Here is a 23,856-nt window from a genome sequence, read left to right as displayed (position 1 = left end):
GACAGAACATTTCCCCAGGGGGGAACTCATATACTGTATTGTCATTGAGTTTGTCATCAAGGGCACCATTCTATCTGCCTCGCCTCAGAATAGGATATGGGGTTGCCACTGGTGACAGGATTGCAGATAGCCACAGCTGGAGGCCAGCCACAACCCAGGGATGTTGGGGTCTCTAGCAAGGACAGTGGAAGGTTGTCCCGAAGCCTGGAGAAAAAGCCCTTTGGCTCTCTGATAATATGGACCGAGGGCAAGTAACCTGGCCAGCTCCAGAAGAGCTGTGACCCCACTGCCTCCAGAAGACAGCAGCAAGGTGGTGCAAGCTCCAAGCTTGAGGCTGGGTAGTGGCAAGAGCCGACTTTCTTGCCTTCCTTGTCCAGTGGAGGGAAGAACATAGACAGTCCTGTCCAGTTATTTCTGTATGCCCCTGGCTCAGCTTTAGCCCAAGACCCACTCCCTACTGCTCAGTTCTTTGGAGCCAGGGAGAGGTTGCTACCCAGCTTGGGCCACAGCCCCTCGGATGAGTCTCAGGTCTCGACACTGCAGTGCTGGGTGCGGAGATGGCCACCAGTGACTTGGGGACATGGGCCTATCCCTCAGCCACTCCTCTCTGTAAGACTGAGGAGGCAGGACTGGAAAGGGCTGCTGTGATGATTAGGGACCAGGACTGGGGTGTTTGGAACATGGCGAGGATTGGCAAGGGCCTTGCACCAACCCACCTGGGTATCTGAAAACTGCAGAGGCTCAGGCACTTCCCAGACGCCTGCTCTGAGTTTTGACAAGATTCACAGTGGTGGGAGAAACTGCCCCAGGAATTGGCCCTTGCCCGTGAAGGGCTTGCCTCTTCCCTGTGGTGCAGGTTCTGCTCAGGCTACTGGTGCTGTTGGGGCTTCCCTGAGCAAGTGGGTCTCAAGCCAGATGGAGCAGGCTAGGCAAGAGCCTTAGGCGCAGCACTAAGCTTAGTCTTATGGTCTCCTTGCATAAGCAAGGGGCACCTTCTTGCACTAGGAAGGGCAATGAGGCCGGGTAGAGAGCCGCCTCAGCTGCACCCTGACTCCTGGCAAAGGAGGCTGTCTGGCAGGGGTACCAAGAAGTTACAGAGCAAGGCCACGAGGTGGCAGGAAGCCAGGTGAGCCAGGGGCCAGGCACAATGTGAGCAGACAACCTTTGGGGGATTGCCAACCCCAACTGCCTCCCGGGCCCAGATGGAGGGCCGAGGCATTGTCCTGACTCCTGCCAGAGGCTGCCAGCCACACCCTACTCAAGCTGGCTGCTCTTAGGAGACTGCCTTTCCCCTACCTTGAGTGTCCAGAACTAAGCTCTGGGTAGGAGTTGGAACCTGATGGCAGGGCCTGACAGAGGAGTGTCCTCTTATCTAACCCCGTGCTTGGCATCTCTGGGGTAAAGTGGGCCACTGGGTGGCAGCAGGGAAAGCCGTTTCCTGAGAAGGGTATGGTCTGTCTCAGCCCAGGGTGGTCTAAAGGAGCTCTTCTTTTAGGGGTGGGGAGGTGATGGAACTGGGAGTCAGCAGGGTGTGGGAACTGGGGACAGGTTAAGGCAGACCCATTGGTGCAGCTCCCTCCAAGCTGGTATCGGAGCCTGCAGAGGAGTCCTGAGAGGGGCGGCCCTGCAGGAAACGGATGATCTTCTCGATGGTGGCCTCCTGGTACTCGTGAGACCATCTGTGGACAGAGGCCAAATGGGTCAGAGGGTGGGCAGAGGCGGCATGGGCCGGCCATTTCCTTCCCCCAGGTGCTGCTGGTGGTTTGGGCGGTAGATACACACACACACACACACACACACACACACAATCTCTCTAACTCTCCTTAGAGCCTGGCGCTTACTTGATGCCATTGAAGGTGAGTACAGCCTGCATGTCCTCAGGCAGTGACTGAGGCTCCGGCCACTCGAAGCCATCAATGATGGGGACAATGTTCTTGGCACAGCTTAAAGCAGTCACAATCTCCTGGAGAAAGAAGGAAGAAAGAGACTGGGTTTGATCCTGAATAACCCTGCAAAAGCTTATGCCCTGGATGCCTAGCCTCCAGTAGATGTCGCTATTGGGAAGTGGGGAAGATTTCGAGAAGTGGGGACTAATTGAGGGGTGGTGTCCCTGGAGAGGTACAGCAGGACCCTGCCCCTCCCCCACTCTGCCTCCTGACCGCTGTGAATGTTCTGTTTCCTGATCCAGAGATAAGGACTAGCAGCCCCCTCCTGCTAGTGGCAGCAGCTGATCCTGCCCCCAGGATTCCCCTGCCGAGGTGGCGCCATGAGCCACAGGAAACCTTTCCTCCCTCAAGTTTCTTTGTGTCCAGGATTTGCTTACAAACTTGAAGAAAGTACCAGACAAGTGGAGTCTCTGACACCCCATATTAGCTCTATGACCTAAGGCAAAATTAATGGGCTTTCAAAGTCTGCTTTCTAATCTGCAGAACAGGGTTAATGACAGTTAACAATAATGGGACATTATTGGGAACAATAATGGGAACATTCCACAGCAAGTGATGAGAGCACTTAAAAACTGAGGGTATTTAAGGAGCAGCTCAGTGGGGTGTGGTGGCTCAGGATGGAATTCCCGCACAAGAGAAGGCTAATAAGGTGGGGGTTGTTATTTGGGGACTAGCCTGCGCTATACAGAGCTGTAGCCTATCTCCAAAAGGGAAAAAATAAAAACAAAAAAAGAAGGGAGCTAATGGGCTCCTTCTCCACGGAGCGCAGAGGGTAGAGTGGCCCCCGGGCTGTTCTGGCGACACTTTTCACTGTTAATGTTGATCTGGCAAGCAGCTACAGAATGAGTTTTGCCTTTGAAAGGCAAAACCTCAGGGATGGGACTGTTTTTTAAGTGCAGTTCACTTGTGGGTTTGTATATTGATTAGCCATTAAATGTGGCTTCCGGGAAGGGATTATGAAAACCAGAGACAATTAGGCACTGCAGACAGCCAAAGAGATGACAGAGTCGCTGGGATGAAATCCAAGGAGAAAGCCATACATACATACCACCTGCCCGGAAGCTCCTTCCTCACCAGGCTCGGTGGTGGAGCCTAGGAAAAGAATGCATGTGGCCTTCACCTAGACTGGTCTCCCGGAGTCTTGTCATCTTACAGATAACTGGAAGGAATGCCAAAGAGCTGAAGGTGCTTCTCCCCAAGTCCCTCAGACACGCAGGTCTTCAGGTTAAGCCCTCAGAGTCCAAGTTCATGCTGGGCGGTGACATCCAGGCCCTGCTGCCTCTGCACAGCACCTGAGTGACACTTACTGGGGGAACTTTGAGATATTTGCTCTACCTGGAGTTACACAGAACCAAAGACAGTGCAATTGGTTGCTGCCCAGACTTACAGCCTGTCTGATAAAGGGATAAAGTCATGGTGTAGCTCAGTGATACAGTGCTTGGCTACGCTACCAGGCCAACATCCTCTGTTTACTTGTTGATTCAATTTTTCCATAAGCTCTTTTACAGTCTTCTTTGTTCTACACACAGTTTTAGGCTTCAGGGATATGGCACAAACACAGCAGGTCATAGCTCAGCTAACACTCAAGACAATCCTCATCACCCCAGAATGCTGCCTGTCACCTCAGCATCTTCAGTCACATTCCTGGGAGACATCTTCCTGGTCCCATGTCTCCTCCAGGCTCTGCATTCAGTGCTTTCACATGGCTTCCAGGGCTCAGCTCTCTTTCCCTATTGCCAATCTGGATGCCACTCATGCTTGTCCTCACACTCATTGCCCTAACCACCTCCCCGGGTATGATGGCTAAAATTGATTTTCAACTTTACTGTGTCTAGAATTACCTAAGAGACAAGCCTCTGGGCACATTGATGAGAGACTGTGTAGATTAGGTTAGCTAGCCATGCCTGTGAGGGATCAATTGATTGGGCTAACTGAGCCATCCTAAAAGTGGGTGGCACCATTCCCTGAGGGTCAATCTGGACTGCATGTGTGTCTATGCATACACACACATGCAACAACACTTGCGTGTAGGTCTGAAGGCAACTTTACAAGAGCCAGTTCTCCCTTCCACCATGTAGGATCCAGGACTTGAACTTGGGTTGTCAGGCTTGCAGCCAGCACCTTAACCTCCTACTCCCTCCTTTAGACCCTCTGCAACCTGGCTTCAGAGTTCCAACGTAGCAAGTGGGACCCTCGAGGATGTGTAATAATTGGCTCTCCACGGGGGGCAGAAAACCCAACCAATCAACCACACAAATAAAAGCCTCCACTTTGGAGTGGTTGCCGATTTCTTTGGTGTGAATACCCCCACCGCGGGCGATTTCAAGCCACCAACATGACACCGCTGGTTGTGCAGGTCTCTCAATTATCTGTCAGCTCAGCTGACTCCCTCACATGATCTCAGCCTGTCGGGGAACACGGGACAGGTCCCGGGGAAGAGCCGGGGCTTTGAGGTCAGATTTCCCAGCCCTTCCGATTGCCACACCACAACCGTGCTGCCACTGAGTCTCAGCCTAAACCCAGGTCATCAAGCCTGAAGCCCGGGAGCTTGTGACACCGTCTCCTGCCCAACTTGACTCCTTCATTCATGTTCCCTGCCTGGAACACCATCTCTTCTATTCACTTGCAGTCTCCTTTTATAAAGTCTGTATTTGTTTTAACTGTGTGTGTGTGTCCCCTCAAAGGCCAGACGAGCGTGTTGGACCCCCTAGAGCCGAAGCTGTGAAAGGCTGTGAGCTGCCTGATGCCGGTGCTGGGAACTGAACTCAGGTCCTCTGTAGGAGCAGCATGTGCTTCTAACCTCCCAGCCATCTCTCCACCCCCCTCACCAGCGTTCCTAGGATATTTCTCAAGTCCTGCCTCCTCCATGAAGCCTCCCCCGGTCATTCCAGCCCTGGTTTAGTGTTCACATTAGTCATTGTGAGCGTTTGTTCACAGGATTGTTTTTAGTTTTAATTTTAATTTAATTTTATTATTTATACAGGGTCTGTATAGCCCTGGTTGACCTGGATCTTGCTGTGTAGACCAGGCTGGCCTCAGACTCAAAGAGATCCACCTGCCTCTGTCTCTTAAGTGCTGGGATTAAACACACTCAGCCCTGTTTTTGTTTTGTTTTTTAAGTTATGTGTATTTGTGTGTAGGCTGTGTGCATATGGATACCTGTGTGAGTATGTGAGGCCATGCCTGTGTGCTTGTATGGTGTGTGTGTAAGTGCAAATGCCCCTTCCGATGGTCTTAGGTGACCCCTGTGAAAGGGTCATTTGGTCCACAGGTTGAGAACCACTGTACTAGACTGTGGGGTCCTAACAGCTTCATGTTCTTCCCTGTCATGACTTCCCTGTTCTGCCTGTCGCTGTGCTGTGCCCTCCTGCCCTGCACAGAGGCTTGTTTCTGGTTTTGTTTTGGGGTTTTCCTTGGGTTTTGAGACAGAGTCTTACTAGGTAGCCCTGGCTTGTCCAGAACGGATACATAGATCTGGCTGGTCTCGAACTTGAGGCGGTCTTCTTGTCTCTGCCTCCCAAGTGCTGGGACTATAGGACGCACCTCTGCATTCCAGCTCACAGATGTTATTTTTTTCTCCATGGATGTTTGCCCCTCCCTGATCTCACTGTACAGCCCTACACATGAATAGGATAGTGAAGTCTTCCTACTTTGTAGATGAGAAAACAGAGGCTGTGGGAGCCGAAGCAGCTGCTAAAGTCTAACCCCAGACTGAGCAGTGGTTCCTGCCTCCCAGCTGGGCTAGGAAGATGATCGGGGTCCAATGTGGCTGGGGTGTGCAGAAAGCAAGGAGTAAGGGAGGAGCCTCGTCCCTCCCACCCCAGGCAGTGTCTCAGCGCAGAGGCGCAGGTGGGCACCCACCTTGTGTACCCAGTCCTTGCACTCATGGTCCTGCATGCACTTGTCCAGCGCCCCGGCGGAGAGCACCAAGACAAAGTTCCGAGCGGCCATGACGCTCTGGATGAGCTTGTCCTCAAACTTGCCAGCTTCCAGCTTCTCCACGTCGATGAAGACGCTGAAGCCGTGCAGCTGCAGGTGCACCTTCAGGAGGCTGCAGGGGACAGGGTCAGCACCGTGGCCTGGCCCAGACCCCAGCTACCTGCCCAGTCCCCCTCACCTGGCCAGCTGGGAACCCGAGCTCCTCCGGTAGCTGATGAAGACATCCGGGGTGTCCCCGCTGGACTTGCCACTGGTACAGGGCACCGGGGAGTGGAGCGTTTCTGGAGCCAAGGAAAGAGACATGGAGGTGAGGGGGGCCCCTCCCCACAACTCATCATGAGGCCCGTCATCTCCTGGAGGCTTAGTTCCCTGCCTGCTCAAGTTCCTCGGGCTAGTCTGGGCAAGTGACTTGCTTTGGAAAGGGCCCTTGCGATGGAGAGGGTGGAATCTATTGGAAAGAAAGTCCTCACCCTGGTGAGTCCTGGGCAGAAAGGATCTGAGCTTTGCAGACACTGACATCATGAACCTCTAGCTTTACCGTCCTTCCAAACTGCGGACTGGCTTAGCCAGTTACCCACAAGCACTCCAGACTGGGCCTACATCAAGTCCTTCACCTTGGCCCTTCTTCCTCATTTCCACTGGGAACCCAGGCTTCTGCCTGGACTCCTGCCTAACATTTCAGTCAGTCCATGCTGGTGCTCCTCCGTTTACAGTGGTGTCTGTCCTGAGACAGCCACAAAGAGCCTAAACTACTTACATCTTAGCTTAACCCAGCCTACCTCACAGGAGCCCAGAGCAGCTGCACCGGCCTGCAGCTAAGCAAAAACAGCCACTCCAAAGCCTACCTGACAAAAATCTAGTTTTCGGAAAACTGTGATGAAAGTGAAAGCACACTTCACGCCACTGTGAAGGGCAAAAACTGAAACTTGGGCACAACAGTATGGGCCTAGCTTCCCAGCACTTGGGAGGCGGAGGCAGAAAGGTCACAGTTCAAGGATGGTCTCAACTATAGAGAAAGTTTAAGACCAGACTGAACTACACAAGACCCTGTCTAACACACACACACACACATGCACGCACATGCTCTCGCTCTCTCTCTCACACACACAGAGAATAAAACATGAAAATGTAAACTGTACGTGGTGGTCACACCTGGAACCTGGCACTGGGGAAGGGAGGATGGTGGATAAAGGCGGATCCCTAGAGCCAGTTGTCAGCTAGCTTAGCTAGTTGGTGAGGTCTGACTTCAGTAAGAGATCCTGTCAATAATAATAAAATAGTAATAATAATAATAATAATAAAATAAAGCTGTGGTGGCACAGGCCTTTGAGCCCAGTACTGGGAATCTCTATAGTTTGGTCTCTTTAGGGAGTTTCAGGCCAGTGAGACCCTGACTCAAAAACAAACAAACAAAACCAGTGGTGAGCAATAGAAGAAAAAGACACCCCAACGTTGACCTTTGGGCTCCACACGTGTGAACACAAATGCACCCACATACAAACTATATACATGCAAAACAACAAAACAACAGGGCATGGTAGCAACACCTTTAATCCCAGCACTTCGAAGGCAGAGGCAGGCGGGTCTCTGAGTTCAAGGACAGCCTGGTGTACAAACTAATTCCAGGACAGCCTGGGCTACAACAGAGAAAACTTATCTCAAAAAAACAAAAATTAAAGCTGGGTGTGATTGCCCCTGCCCAGAGTGCTATAACCCCAGCACTTGGGGAGGCTGAGGCAGGAGGATCTCTGTGAGGTCCAAGCCAGCCTGCTCTACAAAGTGACACCCAAGACTACACAGAGAAACCCTGTCTCAAACAAAACAAAACAACAAAAACAAAAATTAAAAGTAAAGTTTTTAAAATTATAGCAAAAAAAGAGAAGACTGCATGATTCTTTATTCCCCAGAGTGGCAATTATTCTTGCCTTTGGACCTTATTTTTAAAAAGGAAGGAAAGAGGGCTGGGTTTGGTGGCCCATGCCTATGATCGCTGGCTCTAAGGAGGTAGAAGCAGATGGATCTCTGTGAGTTTGAGGCCAGCCTGGACTACAGAGTCCAGGAAGAGGAAGGGAAGAAAGCAGTAATAGTTAGATGAAATGGCACATGCCTTTAATCTTCCTGGCACTTGGGAGGCAGAGGAAGAGGGGTCTCTGAGGTTCAAGGTCAGCCTGTTCCAAGGCTCCATAGAGAAATCCTATCTCAAAAAGAAAAAACAAACAAACAAACAAACAAGGAAACAAAGAAACAAAGCAAACAAACTACAGCAACAAAAGAAATATTGGAGTGTTTCTGGGCTCAAGGGTAGAAGCTGACCTGCTTTTCTTAAGGCAGGAGAGACAGTCCCTAGTGACATGCAAGTTCTTGCTTAGAGGATACATAAAATGGGCTCATCTTCTAATAATATTCATAATTAACACCCACACATATTTGTCTGTTTATGATGCAGAAAAAAAAAAGGGCTCAAATCCCAGTTGCCATTTAATAGCTTTTAGAACCTTGGGAAATGTATTCAAATTCTTTTACTTTCATCTTATTATCTCCAAATTAAAACCTCTGATGGAAACATTCGATTACATGGGGTACGCTTTTCATAAAACCCCTCAAGCTGGACACTGCTGTGTTTGCTTTTCAAGTTCACATCTCTAGCCAGGCATGGCAGTGCACGCCTTTGATCCCAGCACTCAGGAGGCAGCGGTAGGCAGATCTCTGTGTGTTCGAGGCCAGCCTGGTCAACAAACAGAGTTCTAGGACAGGCTAGAAATCCTCTCTTTAAAAAAAAAAACTTTCCTTACATTTATATATTCAGAATGCCTGTGGAGATCAGGGGGAAACTTGGGGGGGTTCTCTCCTACCACACGGGTCATGGAGATTTATCTGAAGTCAGGCTTGGCAATGAGCTTTTACCCACTGAGACATCTCACCATCCCTAAGGGCCTCTTTTTATTCTTTTAAAGGTTTTAAAAGTTGATTTAAAACACTGAACTTCCACTACATAGAATGGTAATAGAAATTACTGGGCTATCTCTGTGTTTGTTTTGTTCAATTTTTTGAGACAGGATGGACCTGGACTCCACATGTAGACCAAGCTGTTTTTGAACCTTCAGCAGACCCTCCTGCCTCCACCTCCCAAGTGCTGAGGCGCCTACCTCCACACTCAGTGACAAGATTTTGCTTTAAAAACTTACTACAAGGGCTGGTAGATGATGACGCAGTAGTTAAGAGCACTGACTGCTTTTCTAGAGGGCCCAGGTCCAGCTCCCAACGCCCGCATGCTGGCTCACAACCATTTGTAACTCCAGTTCCAGGGGCTCTGGTGCCCTCTTCTGGTTTCTATGGGCACTGGCGGTACACACACACACACACACACACACAGACAAACACTGATACACATAAAATAAAAAATAATCTTTTTTTTTAAACTGACTGTAACACCTGGGATATATAGTTACTGACCCAAAAGAGTGAATTGTTCTATGAAAATAAATCAGTAAGAAGAAAGTAGCTGTTAATGCTCTAGGCTCTGCTGGGACAAACTGCCAGAACCCAGACTCTGTAGGCTGCTGGATACTAGGATAAGCCCCACCCATGCCCTGGCACTGCCACTGGCACCCCACCAGTGCAGCAGCACCCATGTGCTGCCCGACCTGTTCTTACACTTGCTCAAGCTGACCCTGCCTAGCTATCTCCCTGCCCCCACCCGTGTATCCCTCCAAACCTGGACAACCCCTCCTCTCCGAGTCTGAACCTGGGTGACCAAGACAGGCAGAGATTCCTCTGGGCTCCACAGGAGCGTCCTGGGAACGCTTCCTGCTGCGGCCACCTGCTGGTCGTCTATCTCTTTTTTTTTTTTTTTTTTAAGATTTATTTATTTATTTCATTATGTATACAATGTTCTGTCTGCATGTACATCTGGACACCAGAAGAGGGCACTGGATCTCATTATAGATGGTTGTGAGCCACCATGTGGTTGCTGGGAATTGAACTCATGACCTCTGGAAGAGCAAGCAGCGCTCTTAACCTCTGAGCCATCTCTCCAGCCCCCGGTCGTCTATCTCTTACTCCACTCTGGGAGTAAGGTGGTCTCCTTAAGGACGAAAGGGAAGCCGATTCATCCTCAGAGCCCAGGCCGCCCCTCCCTTTCAGCATCGGTGCTGGAGTGGGGTTCCCGGATGCGCTCGCTTACCTCTGGCTGCAGAGAGGATTCGCGTGCGATGCACCCCCAGGCGGATGCCGCAGTCCTCCAGGAGCTGCTGCTCGGACACGCGGTGCAGCAGGGAGCGGTCCAGGCCACAGCTGACCAGCCCGTAGGTGTACTGGCGGAAGCGAGGGTCCAGGCTGCCCAGCCAGTCTGCGAGGTTGCTGCGGTCGCAGGTGGCGTAGCTGGCGAAGGTCTTGAGCTCCGTGAGCTCCCTAAAGAACCTGCCCAGGGGGTAGAAGACGTTACATTTCCGATGCTCAGGGCGGGCCGGAGGCAGGAGGCTAGGTCCCAGCGGGGCTGGACCGGCTGCGGGCTCTTTACCTCTTGCGGGTGATGCTTGACTTCATGCCCAGGTCTGTCTGCAGTTCTTCCTCTGTGAGCCGCAGAAGCAGGTCACCGTCCACTTGCTGTTCCTGGGGGAAGGGTAGGAGTGAGGAAGACCTCCCTCCCCCAGCACAAGACGCAAAGGGAAGGAACAGGAGGGGGCAGGGGATGCTGATGGGAGAGGGTGGCTGACCACGAGTTTCCCACCCCTAGCCGGCGTGAGGCCTGAAGAGCACTGCACGCCTGTGCTCAGGCCACCCCCAGGGCCCGCGCGACCCTGGGTGAGGTAGGGTTGCCCGCGGCTCTACCCGGAAGTTCTCGCAGTACTGGGAGAAGCCGATCTGCTGCAGCCACGTCTGGACCTCGGCCTCCTTCCAGCTGGCCACGCAGGGCAGGATGCGCCTCGGCACCTCCTCGCCCAGCAAGCGCAGCGCGCGCTTCGCCAGCGCCGACGTGGTGCCGTTGGTGGAGTAAGAAACCAGGCGCTTCAGGCTCTGGATGGCGCCGATGTCGCTGAACACCTTTAGGAAGGAGGATGGAGGAGGGTGCCTGCGGTTCCCAGCGGCCCCCAGACCTGCCCATTCCCCTCTCCTGTCTCTTCCCACCGAGGAAAGGCCCACCAACTGCCCCGGCCTTCCTCGCTAAGTCACCCCCAGTCCCCATCCCTCCTGAAGCGCATCCTCTTCTAAGCCCGTCGGCTCCCGGGATGGAGGCTGCAGTTCTCAATGTGGCCACCAGGTGGCAGCGGATCCCAGCCCCACACTCCCAGCTCCCACGTCTAGGGTGTTCTAAACCCTTAGTTCTTCAAGCCTGACCCTGGAGCCACCCTCCCCTAACCTTGGTCTTCCCCTGTAGGCTCTTGATGGCAGCCTCGGCGCACAGGTAAAAGGCCCCTATGCACTGAGCCTCCAAACGCGACGAATCGAGCAGCAGCACCAGGCTCTGCAGGTCCTCCGGGCCGCGACCCTGGCTTGTGTCGCTGGCGTCCACGAGGCAGCGAGCGAAGCGACCGGGATCAAGCGATGCCACGAGCGGCTCCACGAGCGCCAGAGTGCCGGAGTGCTCGACCTCGCGCTCCACCTCCTTGTTGGTAGCCAACACGGCCACCGCCAGGCAGGCGTGCAGCCGCAGCAGCTCGTCCTCCTTGGAGAAGGCGAGCGGGAAGAGCCACTCGGCAGCGCGCTTCTCCACCATGCACCGCTGCACCGTCTGGCCCCCGTGCAGCGCGCAGTTGGCCAGCGCCAGAGCGCAGTGGCGCAGGAGCGCCGGGTCTGTGCGGCGGCACCAGTACAGCACCGCGTCCAGGCCGCCGGCCGCCACCAGCCGCTGGCACGTCTCCTCCGAATGCTTGAACATATGCTCCAAGATGCCCGCCACGCTCCGCGCCAGCTCCACCGGCTCGCGCTCCTTCGCCAGGTTCAAGATCACGCCTAGGCCGATGCGCGCCACGCGGTCCCTGCCGAGCGACGGAAAGACAGTCTGTGGCTGCTGTCTCTGGAGAGCTTGGCTTTCTCACGGAGGCCAGGCCCGATCTCTAAACCTCACCAGTGTCGTAGAAGACACTGAAGACAGCATTATTACTCTTTCTCTTCCCACCCCTGACCCCTGTCTCTGGTTATCAGGGAGCTCCTACCTCCTCCTCGGCCTTCTCCCAAGCTGGGCTGAATGCTTTCAACTGTATGGGCCCTTGTGGGTCTTTCTTTTCTGCTTCCTAATTGCAAACATAGGACGCCTCGTTTCTCTACTTCACTTTCCTCATCTCATGAAGGGGAAAATAACGCCTGTCTTACAAAATTATTATCACGACTGACACGCTATTCCATAAAGGGGTTGGAGAGATGCTCAGCCATTCAGACTGCTTGCAACTGCTCTTCTAGAGAGGCCCAGACCTAAGTTCCCAGCACCTACATCAGGCAGAATGGCTCACAGATGCCTGTGACTCCAATTCCGGGGAACCTTTGCTCTCTTCTGGTCTTGGCGTGCACCTGAACACATCTGTACACACACAGACATCCACAGATGCATGATAAAAAAGAAAAATAAAGCCGGGTGTGGTGGCGCATGCCTGTGATCCCAGCACTCGGGAGGCAGAGGCAGATGGGTCTCTGTGAGTTTGAGGCCAGCCTGGTCTATAAAAAGAGTTCCGGGAAAGCCAGGGCTGTTACATAGAGAAACCCCGTTAGAAAAGAAAAGAAAAGAGAAGGGAAAAAGAAAAGGGAAGGGAAGGGAAGGGAAGGGAAGGGAAGGGAAGGGAAGGGAGTCCTTAAAAAGACAATTTGAAAAAGTGCTTGGCACAGAGCTGTCACATAGAACCCAGCAGATGGGAATTCTATGATGGATCATAGAAATACGGCATTCCTCCCTTCATATTCCATGACCTGTGTGTGCTTATTCATTCACTCAGTCGATACTTTTTGAGGACCTACTGTGTGGTAGGTCTAGTTGGTACTAGAGAGGCTGATGTTAGGCATTGAATAAGCCTGACAGTATCTTACTTAGCTCCAGCAAATAAGGCCAGTGAAGAAGAAGTAGTAACCAATGAACGCTCAAGTTCACAGTAGGAAAGCTCCATGCTAACGAACTGGATGATGTCATAGAGGAGGGAATGTATTTAAGGAGATTTCATCTGGGAAACAACACTGAGAAACCTGCTTGCAAACAGTTCAGAGAAGAACCTAATGAGAGAGGGAGACCAGCCAGGACAAGAGCTAGCATGTTTGAGGAAGAAAATGAAGGCCAGAGAGAAACACAGCATCTAACATCAGCCAGGAAAAAGAGAAAATCAAGAAGGGGTTTACTTAGGCATAGAGTGCATGGAAGTAAATACTCAAGCTAACAAAACGAGTCATACACAATACATAAAGGACGAAATACAAACTATTAGCAAGCATAAAGAGGCACCCCAACGTCCTGGCAGTCAGAGGAATAAACTTTGCCTGGCAGGTGGGTCAACACAGCAGGCTGCAGGGTTGTGAAGGTCCTGAGGCCCCATGACAGGGCTGCCAGCTCGGTCAGTTAATCTGGGGAGCAGGCACTCACTCCTAAAAAGAGTCCAACTGAGGGCACGTGTGCAAAGATGCTTGGCAAGGAGCTATTTGTCACACAAGGAAGTTGAAGCCATCAGTATCAGATCCCAGGGTAACTGGACAGGTACTCATTCACTGTAATGAATGATTGAGCAGATTTATAACATTGTAACATAAAAGATTCTTTTTTTTTTAATTGTTGTTTTTGTTTGTTTGTTTCCAGACAGGGTTTCTCTGTGTAGCCTTCACTGTCCTAGAACTCACTAGGTAGACCAAGCTGGCCTTGAACCCAGTATGTAACATGAAGGACCTTATAACCCTAACATGTAGTTGGAAAAAGAAACAGAATGTACTATATAACACAGCATGTTTTATGTAAATTAAAAACATCTGCACTCGAAACAAGTCTGAAGGTTTTATCATGTTTACACATTAACACATCCTCGATCTCAGCTACTCAAGAAGTTGAGAATTATGCCAGGAGTGGTGGCACACACCTTTAATCCCAGCACTCAGGAGGCAGAGGCAGGTGGATCTCTTCAGTTAGAGGCCAGCCTGGTCTACACAGAGAAACCCTGTCTCGAAAAAATTAAAACCAACCAACCAAACCAACAAACAAAAGAAGTGGAGAATTGAAAGCTCAAGGCCAGGGTTACATAGTGAGTTGTAGTCCAGTTTAGTCAACTTAGTGAGACCCTGTCTCAAACAGACAGACAGACAGACAAATGATAGACAGGCTGTGGATGCAGCTCAATAGCAATGTGCTTGTTTAACTGTGCAAGGTCCTGAATCCAACCCCTAGCACCATACGAAAAGAAGAGCTCACCAGATATATGGAATTATTTAATGGTTGCTTAGGGACTAGTTCAGAAGGATGGTTGGGACACGGGCCAGGAGAAGGGGATCTCACATTGCAATTGCAGGTGCATGCACACACAGGCTTGCAGCTTTTAGAGAGCTGGAACTGCTGGGGAGTCTACCCCACTAAAGCAGAGGGTCCAAAGAAAGAGTGGGGAAAACAGTCTTGCCGGTCTTTTTTGTCTGTCTGTTTGTTTTTGTTTTTTGAGACAGGGTTTCTCTATGTAGCCTTGGCTAGCCTAGACTTGCTGTGTAGACCAGGCTGGCCTCGAACTCAGAGATCCTTCTGCCTCCCTAAATGCTAGGCTCACAGGTGTACACCACCATGCCCAGCTGTCCTGATAATCTTTTCAGCTTCCTCAAGGCATCTGTTCTTTATCTTTGTGACAATCAGGAAGACATGGAAGAGCTTTGGGAGTTTCCAGTTCTGGTTTAGGCTTTAAGAAACCAGCCACTGCAGGGAGAATATGCCCAAGGCAGATCCTTTATGAAGACCATCAGAGAAGCAAGCAAGCTGCCACACTCCAGGCAGGGGTGAAGACTTCCTGTCTCACCTACCTTTACAAATGATAACCCCTAGTCAGGTTACTTCTAAAGACCAAACTGGCGGCAGAGTTCTTGCTCTGTGGATGCTGCTGTGACCATAGTACCTGGAATTTTGTGTACAATGCTGAATCTGGCTAAGCCGTGAACATGCTATAAGTTCAGCAAAGCTTTGCTGACCTCCCAGCTCAGCCTCTCTACAGCTCACCTCCAAAGGAACAAATGGGTCCAAAGTATCCACTCTGGAACCTGGCATTCCTTTTACCAACACAGAAAGCTCAGGCCAGAGAGAGGTCATGGCAGACCCAACGTCACAAAGTTTCTGAGAAGTGTTTGTCTCCAGAGTTCAACATCCTTCATCTTGACTTTGGATTAGCTAAACTCCTAGCCTATCAGGGCCTGAATGTGCTTTTAAAAATCATCTCAGGACTGGAGATGGCTCAGCAGTTAAGAGCACTGGCTGCTCTTCCAAAGGACCTAGTTTCAATGTCCAGAACCCACATAGTGGCTCGAAATCCTCTACAACTCCAGTTCCATGGGATCCAACATCCTCTTCTGACCTCCGTGAGGAACGGCACACAGATTACACAGATATGCATGCAGGCAAAACATTCATACACATGAAACAAAAGAAGAAGCCACTGCATCTAACACATTCTCAGAGGACTAGCCGAAGGCCCAGTGACATGACAGGCTTACTCAGCCTCATTGGACCCCGAAGTTAAAGCTGTGTGATGGTTGTGAAAACTGAATTCACTTCCCAATTCTGTTGTTTGATATTGTGGGTCTTATGGAATAAAAACGGCCACAATATTTGGAGGTACACAGGTCTAGTTTCAAATCCCAGTTCCCAAGTAAAGGACAATTATTTGTGTGTGTGTGTTTGTGTGTGTGTGTGTGTGTGTGTGTGTGTGTGTGTGTGTAAATGCTTGTGTATGTCCCATCCCCTCTGGGAGGATATACAAAAAGAAAGCTTGTTGGGTGGTTTTCCTCCACGGAAGAGCTTTTGTTGAGAACTGTTTTGTTTTGCTTTTGGAGACAAGGTTTCTCTGTGCAGCCTTGGCTGTCCTGGACTCCCTTTGTAGACCAGGCTGGCCTCACAGAGATCCGCCTGCCTCTGCCTCACAGGTATGTGCCACCTGTGCTGAGAATACAGGTCTATGCCACCCAACACGCCCACCCGGCTTGTTGAGAACTTTTAACATTGGGCAATTTTTGCACACCCTTCCATTTTTTAAATTTATGTGCAATAGTTTTCTTTCTTTATATTAAAAACATTTCCCTCTATTATTCATTCCATATTCTGTGGAAGGCCATTTAGCTTCCCCGCAAGGATATGCTCCCCTGGTGGGGTGTCCTGTGATTTTAGAGGGCTGTCAGTTAGATGCTGCCCTCACTGGACATTATGGGACCAGATAGGAAGAGCCCTACACTGTTGATAGTTCAAGGGGTAAGAGAAAGCGATCTAGGATTCTGGGAAGCGGCTGCAGCAGCACCCTGGGGAAGATCAGAGCTGATGGAATAGCAAAAAGAAGCGGTGAGGACGCTAACTGATGGAGGGAAAATAATCGTAAGCAGAAATCCTCCGAGTGTTCCCTTTCTCTCCTTCCCATTCCTGTTCCCGCTGAAAGATTGCGGAGCCCCTGGGCTTCTGGGAAGGAGCCTGAGGAGCAGCAGGACTTGTGCCCTGTCCTTGGTCCTGAAATGACTTTTGCATCTGTTTGGGGGACTTGTACACTAGATGGTGATTACTCAGCACTCTCCATAGGCGAGGACAGTCATTTTCATTTCTGAAAATATATCAGTACGTTTGCATCATGCTTCCTGCACACACTTTCCACAGGTACCACCAGTTCTAGTTTCCTGACCCACATACCACGCCCACACCAGCCACACTGGCCGCCAACACACCCAGCAAGCACCCAGCCCATTTTCCAGTTTCTCCATACTCATGGCCCGTCCCCATCAGGGCACCGGAGGTTACATGACAGAAATTAAGCAAGCAGAACCCCTACCTTGTATTGGGTCTCCCAACACAAATTGTTGTTTGTGCATTTTTACAGTTACATTATTTCCGCGTATCAAAGGTGATTGAAAACTCTAAAGAAAACACCCCTTGCTCATTCTCACAACAATTGTGAGGGCTGCGTGCTGGGAGTCACTCTTCCAAAAATTCTGAGCTGAGAACCTGAGATTTCGGCGAGGAGGATTAGAGGATTGAGAAAGTGAGCCCTCTGAGGGCTTCGTAGTTCAGAGAAGGTCCCAGGAGGTAGCCAAAGGAGAGGCAGCCAGGCTTAGCCTGCTCCCACACAGGGGAAGGGAAGGTACCTCAGTTTCCTCTGCCCCAACCCTTTCATGCCCCTCCCCCAAAGCAAAACAAAACAAAACTTTCTGTTCCTGATCAGAAGCTGCAGAATGAAGTCATGGCTGGCCTGGCGAGAGGGTAGATGTGCACCCAGATGCGGAGGAGAACTATGGGTTTGGAGGGATATCAGCAATGGGATGCTATCCCCAACCCCCTCCACTGCCCCATGCCCCACACCCCGCGGCGCTCTCCCTCACCGGTTCTCAGCCACCAGGATCTGCTCCAGCAAGCGCGCGGCCTGCACGCGGGTCTCCAGCTCCGGTGCCTGCAGCAGCCGCAGCAGCAAGTCCAGGCCCCCGTCCAGGCGGATCGCATCGCACAGACCCTGGGCCACCTCGCGGCCCACAGCGGGCAGCAGCCAGGCCTCCTCCACCAGCTGGAAGACCTCGGCGAGGCCCGCGCCCACCGCCCGCGCCGCGCTCGCCTGCTTTAACTGGGACAGCGCCTGCTGCAGCTCCGGCAGCGAACGCTCCAGGGCTCCTAGTACCTCGGTCCCCCCTGGCGACACCTCGCGGGACCCGCGGCCGCCCGCAGCCCACCAGGGGCTGGCGCCGCCACTCCGATCTGGGCCCGGCACTGTCAGCCGATCGGCGCCCGGCCGTGGGCCCGACATGGTGAAGAAGCGGCACAGTTTGTAGGCGGAGAAGAGCAGCGTCAGGACCATGGGCGCTGGGCAGCGGGGGACATGCCGTGCCTGGAGGGGCGGGGCCTGGAGGAGCGACCCTGGCCTGGGGAGGAAAAGGCAAAAATCAGGACCTGGCAAGGGCTCTGGGCCACAAGTGTAGAAGCGGAGGGAGGAGGGCGGCTCGGGGACACAGAGGCTGAGGAAGAGGATGCAAGGAGAGGGAAGGGAGAGACGCGGGTGCCCAGAACAAAGCGCAGCTCCAGCTCCAGCCTCCAGCGCCGCGGAGCTGAGATGCTCAACCGCAACCACGCCTCTGAGTAGCGGAGTCAAGGATTTATGCCCCACCTCTAGGCCACGCAGGCTCCGCCCCCGCCGCAGGCGCAAGCCCCACCCCAGGCCTCCAGCCCCGCCTCCTTTTCCTGGTCTTCTGCCCTTTGGGGTATGCAAGATGTAGTGGAAAGGGTTATGAAGAGCTGTCCTCCCTTTCCCACCGCTCGCCCGCCCGCCCGCCACCCCTCCCCACTCCGTGATGTGGAAGCAAGCTGGCTGAATGTACCTCACACGTCTGTAAGGTGTAAGATTTAGTGTTGGATTTTGTCGCTGAGGCTACTGAGGCCCATAGAGAAGGGGCACCAAAGGCACACTCCTCTGTGATTACAGAACAGAAAACTTGGGGGTTTCAGAAACATACTAGTGCCTGAAATGTGACACAAAACCTGGTGTTCTGTATCAGTGTGCATTTCCTTTTTCCATTCTTTTTTATTGAGACAGGGTTTCTCTGTGTAGCCGTGGCTGTCCTGGACTAGCTTTGTAGACCAGGATGGCCTCGAACTCACAGAGACCCACCTGCCTCTGCCTCCCCGAGTGCTGGGATTACAGAGGTGCGCCACCAAGCCCTGCTGAGCATCTTCTTCATGGAGGGATCACACATCTTATGTGAGTGCCCAATGAGTCCATTCTTTATGAAGGTGGGGCCAAGGGTGGTCCACAGAGGATCAATAGGTTAGTGGAAGCCTCAGTAATGGGACTGGAGAGATGGTTCAGCCTTTAACACTTGTTCTAGCCAGGTGTGGTGTCATACGCCTGTAATCCCAGCACTTAGGGATCAGAACTCTGTGAGTTTGAGGCCAGCCTGGTTTATAAAGCCAGTCCACAACACTCAAGGCTACACAGAGAAATCCTGTCTCAAGAAAAAAAACCAAAAACATCCAACCAACCAACCAACCAAACAAACAAAATTTGTTCTGGCAGAAGACCCAGGTTTGATTCTCGGCACCCACATTGCTGGTGATAACTGTTCAAAAGTCCAGTTCTGGGCTATCCGAAATCCTCTTCTGACCTTTACAGACAACAGGCATGCATGCGGTGCACAGACACACATGGGTGGACACTCATACACACAAAATAAAATAAACAAACCTAAAAATTACAAAAAGGAACGGACCCTGGCCCAAAGCGTTAGCAGCCACTGTTGTGACATGCTTGAGAGGACAAGGAGAGGCCAGACATGAAACTTTTTTTCTTCACGAGAAGAAAAGTTCCCCGCAGAGTGCTTGCCGGGTCTCCTCCCACCCCTCTTTCCGCTGCCTGAAACAGCCACCTGGGAATAGGGAGACGGGACAAACACCCAGCCAGAGATGTGCCTGATCGAACAATAGATCAATAACTGCTTATGGGAATGAGCTACTCCAGGCACCAAGTACTTGGTCTGTTCTAGCTCATGTAACCCCTCAACTCCTGGGGAGGCAAGGCTCCATGGTCCCATTTTATAAAAGGTAAGGGCTCAGAGAGATTAACGTAACTGGCTCAGAGGCTGACAACACGTGCTTTCTTTCTACCTTCCCAACTCACCATGCTATCCCTCCTGCCCATGACCCTACTGACTCCGGTCTTGGCGAGAGTTCTGTTTCCCAGCTCTCCTAGGGTCAGGGTTCTGGGAATGTGACCCTTTGCTACAGCTGTGTTTGGAGGAGGGGAATAGGGCTGGGCCAGAGGATGAGCAAATAAAGGCAGAAACGAAGAAAAATAGGAACTCCTCTTCAGTCTGATTCTTTTCCCAGGCAGGACAGTGAGGCTCCAGGAGCTCTGAGCCTAGCGTGCCAAGGCCCTCTCCTAGAGGCCTGCCATGGCACCTCTGAAGCCCTTTCTCATACTAGCCTTGCTGGCATGGGTTTCTCTGGCTGACCAAGGTGTGGGAGGGGGTTGGTGGACATCTAGGGCAATCCAGGGTGGGCAGGTGGCCTGGAGTGAGGTGTAAAAACTGACATTCCCTCCCGTAGAGTCATGCAAGGGCCGCTGCACCCAGGGCTTCATGGCCAGCAAGAAGTGTCAGTGTGATGAGCTCTGCACCTACTATCAGAGTTGCTGTGCTGACTACATGGAGCAGTGCAAGCCCCAAGGTGAGTTCAGAGCCCTGGCGGATGAGCCTGGGGTCACCTCAGCCGCCGGAAACTCACTACTGCCCGCTCTGCCTGCAGTGACACGGGGGGACGTGTTTACTATGCCAGAAGATGAGTACGGGACCTACGACTATCTAGAGGAGACCAAGAATGATACCAGCACCCCCCTCTCACCAGAGACCACGGCCACCTCTCTACATCCTCGACAGCAGCTCCAAACTGAAGGGACTTCAGAGACAATACCTCTGAAGGAACAGACTCCTACACTTGGGGCAGGCACCGGGGGGCCCGAAGTGGGGCACCAGGAGGTGCCTGGCACCACTGAGCAAGGGACCCCCGAGCTTCTAGAGGAAGAGCTGTGTAGTGGGAAGCCCTTTGATGCCTTCACGGACCTCAAGAACGGTTCACTCTTTGCCTTCCGAGGTGACTCTATGGACAGGTCTGGTGGGGGGGGGGAGTCTGCCCCAGGACTATTTGCTTCTCACACGGCATCCCCTGTTCTAGGGAAGTACTTCTACGAGCTAGATGAAACAGCAGTCAGGCCGGGGTACCCCAAACTCATCCAAGATGTCTGGGGCATCGAGGGCCCCATTGATGCTGCCTTCACGCGAATCAACTGCCAGGGGAAGACCTACCTTTTCAAGGTACCAGACCTAAGTCTGTGCGTCAAGGTAAAGGGTAGCATGGAAGGTGTGGGGAGCTGTGGGAACAGGGCAGTCAGGGGTTCCAGGAGCTGGTGACATAGGACATAGGACTACCTTTGTGCCTAGTGTTATGTCCTCACCCTTTCCATCTCTGTCCCTCAGGGTAGTCAGTACTGGCGCTTTGAGGATGGCGTCCTGGACCCTGATTTTCCCCGAAACATCTCTGAAGGCTTCAGTGGCATCCCAGACAATGTCGATGCCGCTCTAGCCCTTCCTGCCCACCGTTACCATGGCCGGGAAAGGGCCTACTTCTTCAAGGGTACTCAGGGTGGGAGGAGAAGGGGCAGGTGGCGGAGGAGTCCCTGTTCTCTCTTCTGCTTCCTCCCTGCCTTAGGGCTCCCCAGCCTCGGTCAGATCCACCCCCCTGATGCTAGCTGTTCTGCCCCTCAGGGAAGCAGTACTGGGAGTATGAATTCCAGCAGCAGCCCAGCCAGGAGGAATGTGAAGGAAGTTCTCCGTCGGCCGTGTTCGAACACTTTGCTTTCCTTCAGCGGGACAGCTGGGAGAACATCTTTGAGCTCCTCTTCTGGGGCAGAGGCTCTGGTATGATGGGAGGGCAAGTCTGGCTTCTTTCTCTGGAAAGTGGGTTTGGGATGGGGTAGGGCTGATAGTAGGGGCTCCAAGGGGAGGGACTGGAACTGTGGCACCATCGATCAAGAGCTGTTTGCTCTGGCTAGACTTTGCTTCTGTTGGCTTTGGGGGTGGGGCTTGGCTCCATTTGGACCCCATACCTTGGACTTTGCCTAACGCAGCAGGAGAGGCTGTGGCTGAGGGGTTTAAAAGGGGGCAGGGATACCGGGAATATAGCGGAAAGAGGACACAGGAAAAAGCATTGGGCAGGGAGTCTGAGGGCTGGGGGCTGGGTACCGAGTTGTGTGTCTTAGGCAAGACACAGCAAATGAGCTCTAAAGGTCCTACTGGAGCTGTGGTGGCAAGGCTTTTAATCCCAGCACTCTGAGGCAGAGACAAACAGATCTCTGTAAATTAAGAGGGCAGCCTGGTCTTCATAGTGAGTTCCAAGCCAGCCATGTGTACATATAGAGACCCTGTTTCAAAGAAAAGATAGATAGATAGATAGATAGATAGATAGATAGATAGATAGATAGATAGATAGATAGACAGATGATAAATGTCCTGCTGGAGAAATCCAAGCCTGAATCCTTAAAGTGCACTAACCCCCTCCCTGCTACAGATGGCGTCAGAGAACCCCAGTTCATCAGCCGGGACTGGCATGGTGTGCCAGGGAAAGTGGACGCTGCTATGGCCGGCCGCATCTATATCTCAGGCTCCACATCCCGCCCCGTCCAGTCCAAAAAGCCGAAGCGTAGGCGTGGAAGCCGAAAACGCTACCGTTCACGCAGTGGGCATTGGCGCAGCCGAAGCCAGACCCCAAGCTCCCGACGTCGTTCGCGTTCACTCTGGTTGTCTTTGTTCTCCAGTGAGGAGAGCGGGCTGGGAACCTACAACTACGATTATGATATCAACTGGCTCGTGCCTGCCACCTGCGAGCCCATTCAGAGCGTCTATTTCTTCTCCGGAGGTGGGGCCCTGCTCCCCTTTAAGCTGGTTTGCTTGTGCCTTTCCCGCAGGCCCGCGTACCCGGGTCCTGTGCGCAGCCCGTACCTGCATGGTGGACGTTCAGTTCTCTTCGGAGAGGAACCCTTGTTTCCCTCTGGGGACCAGTGGACAGGCCCAGGCAGAGTCTCACACACCTTCTTTTCTTTCTCTCTCAGACAAGTACTACCGAGTCAACCTCAGGACGCGGATGGTGGACTCCGTGCACCCTCCGTACCCGCGCTCCATCGCTCAGTACTGGCTGGGCTGCCCGGCCCCTCAGAAGTAGGCCCACACAGCAGCGCCTCCGGAACCCTGGCCTCCAGCCCTTCCTCCCAGCCCAATAAAGCCTGTTGGCCCGGAGTTTAAGGCTACTGTCCTGAATGGGGTGTTTAGGCCTGTCGCCTGGATGAAGGAGGGCAAGTGGGGCTCCCAGGACTCACTGAGGAGGGACGGGGAAGACTCACTGGGGCTCTTTCTAAACCGGAACGCCAGGGGCTTGTGAGGCTACCCTTCCTTCTAGGCTGTGTCCCCCAGTTACCCAGCCACCCCCTCCAGGTGAGGCCTCTTTGACCACGGAGTTAGACCAGGCCCTCGGAGGACACGAGGCGCAGGAGGGTAGAAGTCAACTCAGCTTTGCCGTCCACCGTTAATCTAGAACACAGTTAACTCCGGAACAACAGAGGGACAGACTCTCACAACACACACCCTAGTGGGGTCTTTTCTCTGAGGCCTCTGTCCCGGGCTTAGGTGGAGAGGGGGAGGGGAGGGCGAGAACAGGAAGAACATGGACCTTCATCTCCTCCCCCACAGTAAAGCGGCTCGGAGGACCCTCAAGGAAGGGAATGCTATAAAGTGAATGTCTTTGTGGCTCTAAGATCCTGGGTTTCAGGAAGCCTGCCTGGCCTTTCGAGGCGCCAGAACGAGTTCTATAGCGGCCCTGAGTGCAAGCTGGTGGCGGCATCTGTTCCTCAGCCCTGCTGACAGGAGGCAGCTCTGCCACAGCACCCTCATCCTAGACAGTTCACTGCCCAGTCCGCAGAGGGCGAGGCACAAATCCATTTTCTTCCCCCGGAAGGAAGCCAAGACCAGGCACGGGGGTAGGGGTAGGGGGAGAGGCAGGGATTATGGGGGCAGATGAAGCCCTGGGAGCTCTGGGAAAGTGGATTTCTGTGGTTTGAGGGAGGGATTTCACACAGCACAGGATTAAAAGCAGAGGCTGCTAGAGGCTGAGCTTTAAGGAGGGATGTGTGATCAGCTTCTTGGCCAAGCTGGGGGTGTTCATCAATTTGGCCCAACCCAGACCTCTATCAACCCCAATCTTGGCTGGGTGGAAGTTCTTGCGGGGGGGGGGGGAGGGGGGTTCCTGCTTTGA

The 23,856-nt window shown here is 52.6% G+C and overlaps 2 protein-coding genes across 5 annotated transcripts; one reads left to right on the top strand and one right to left on the bottom strand.

The window, feature by feature from the left end:
• Positions 1-2: 2 nt before the first annotated feature.
• On the bottom strand, positions 3-18,161 carry Sarm1 (sterile alpha and TIR motif containing 1). 3 transcript variants are annotated; one of them, XM_060387200.1, is made up of 10 exons: positions 17,397-18,161; positions 11,245-11,863; positions 10,716-10,928; positions 10,405-10,496; positions 10,069-10,304; positions 6,064-6,166; positions 5,808-5,997; positions 2,991-3,038; positions 1,842-1,963; positions 3-1,679 (listed from the first exon to the last, which is right to left on the bottom strand). In XM_060387200.1, the coding sequence occupies exons 1-10, from the start codon at positions 17,861-17,863 to the stop codon at positions 1,550-1,552; spliced, it is 2,220 nt and encodes a 739-aa protein (XP_060243183.1). In that variant the 5' UTR covers positions 17,864-18,161; the 3' UTR covers positions 3-1,549. The 3 variants fall into 3 exon arrangements, 2 of the variants coding, with proteins under 2 accessions (XP_060243183.1, XP_021495493.1); XR_009592906.1 differs by having other exon boundaries at positions 1,653-1,679; positions 2,995-3,038; XM_021639818.2 differs by lacking the exon at positions 2,991-3,038.
• A 1,679-nt stretch (positions 18,162-19,840) lies between these two features.
• Positions 19,841-22,856, top strand: Vtn (vitronectin). Of its 2 annotated transcripts, XM_021639779.2 has the most exons (8): positions 19,841-20,013; positions 20,104-20,223; positions 20,302-20,646; positions 20,728-20,867; positions 21,030-21,186; positions 21,318-21,470; positions 22,120-22,467; positions 22,661-22,844. In XM_021639779.2, the coding sequence occupies exons 1-8, from the start codon at positions 19,950-19,952 to the stop codon at positions 22,768-22,770; spliced, it is 1,437 nt and encodes a 478-aa protein (XP_021495454.1). In that variant the 5' UTR covers positions 19,841-19,949; the 3' UTR covers positions 22,771-22,844. The 2 variants fall into 2 exon arrangements, with proteins under 2 accessions (XP_021495454.1, XP_060243179.1); XM_060387196.1 differs by having other exon boundaries at positions 19,851-20,013; positions 22,120-22,856.
• Positions 22,857-23,856: the final 1,000 nt, after the last annotated feature.

Source organism: Meriones unguiculatus, chromosome 7 (assembly GCF_030254825.1).
Source record: "Meriones unguiculatus strain TT.TT164.6M chromosome 7, Bangor_MerUng_6.1, whole genome shotgun sequence".
Lineage (NCBI taxonomy): Eukaryota > Metazoa > Chordata > Mammalia > Rodentia > Muridae > Meriones > Meriones unguiculatus.
Note: the sequence above shows the minus strand (reverse complement) of the source record. Positions and strands in the feature narration are given on the sequence as shown.

Excerpts from the sequence above, each read along its gene's own strand:
- Sarm1 (XM_060387200.1), bottom strand. The coding sequence starts at position 17,863 with ATGGTCCTGACGCTGCTCTTCTCCGCCTACAAACTGTGCCGCTTCTTC. Across the intron at positions 10,929-11,244 it reads GCCTACAGGGGAAGACCAAG|GTGTTCAGCGACATCGGCGC; the intron begins GTTAGGGGAGGG and ends TCCTTCCTAAAG. Across the intron at positions 1,964-2,990 it reads AGCTTCCGGGCAGGTGGTAT|GAGATTGTGACTGCTTTAAG; the intron begins GTATGTATGGCT and ends TTCTTTCTCCAG.
- Vtn (XM_060387196.1), top strand. The coding sequence starts at position 19,950 with ATGGCACCTCTGAAGCCCTTTCTCATACTAGCCTTGCTGGCATGGGTT. Across the intron at positions 20,014-20,103 it reads GGTTTCTCTGGCTGACCAAG|AGTCATGCAAGGGCCGCTGC; the intron begins GTGTGGGAGGGG and ends TCCCTCCCGTAG. Across the intron at positions 20,224-20,301 it reads GGAGCAGTGCAAGCCCCAAG|TGACACGGGGGGACGTGTTT; the intron begins GTGAGTTCAGAG and ends CTCTGCCTGCAG.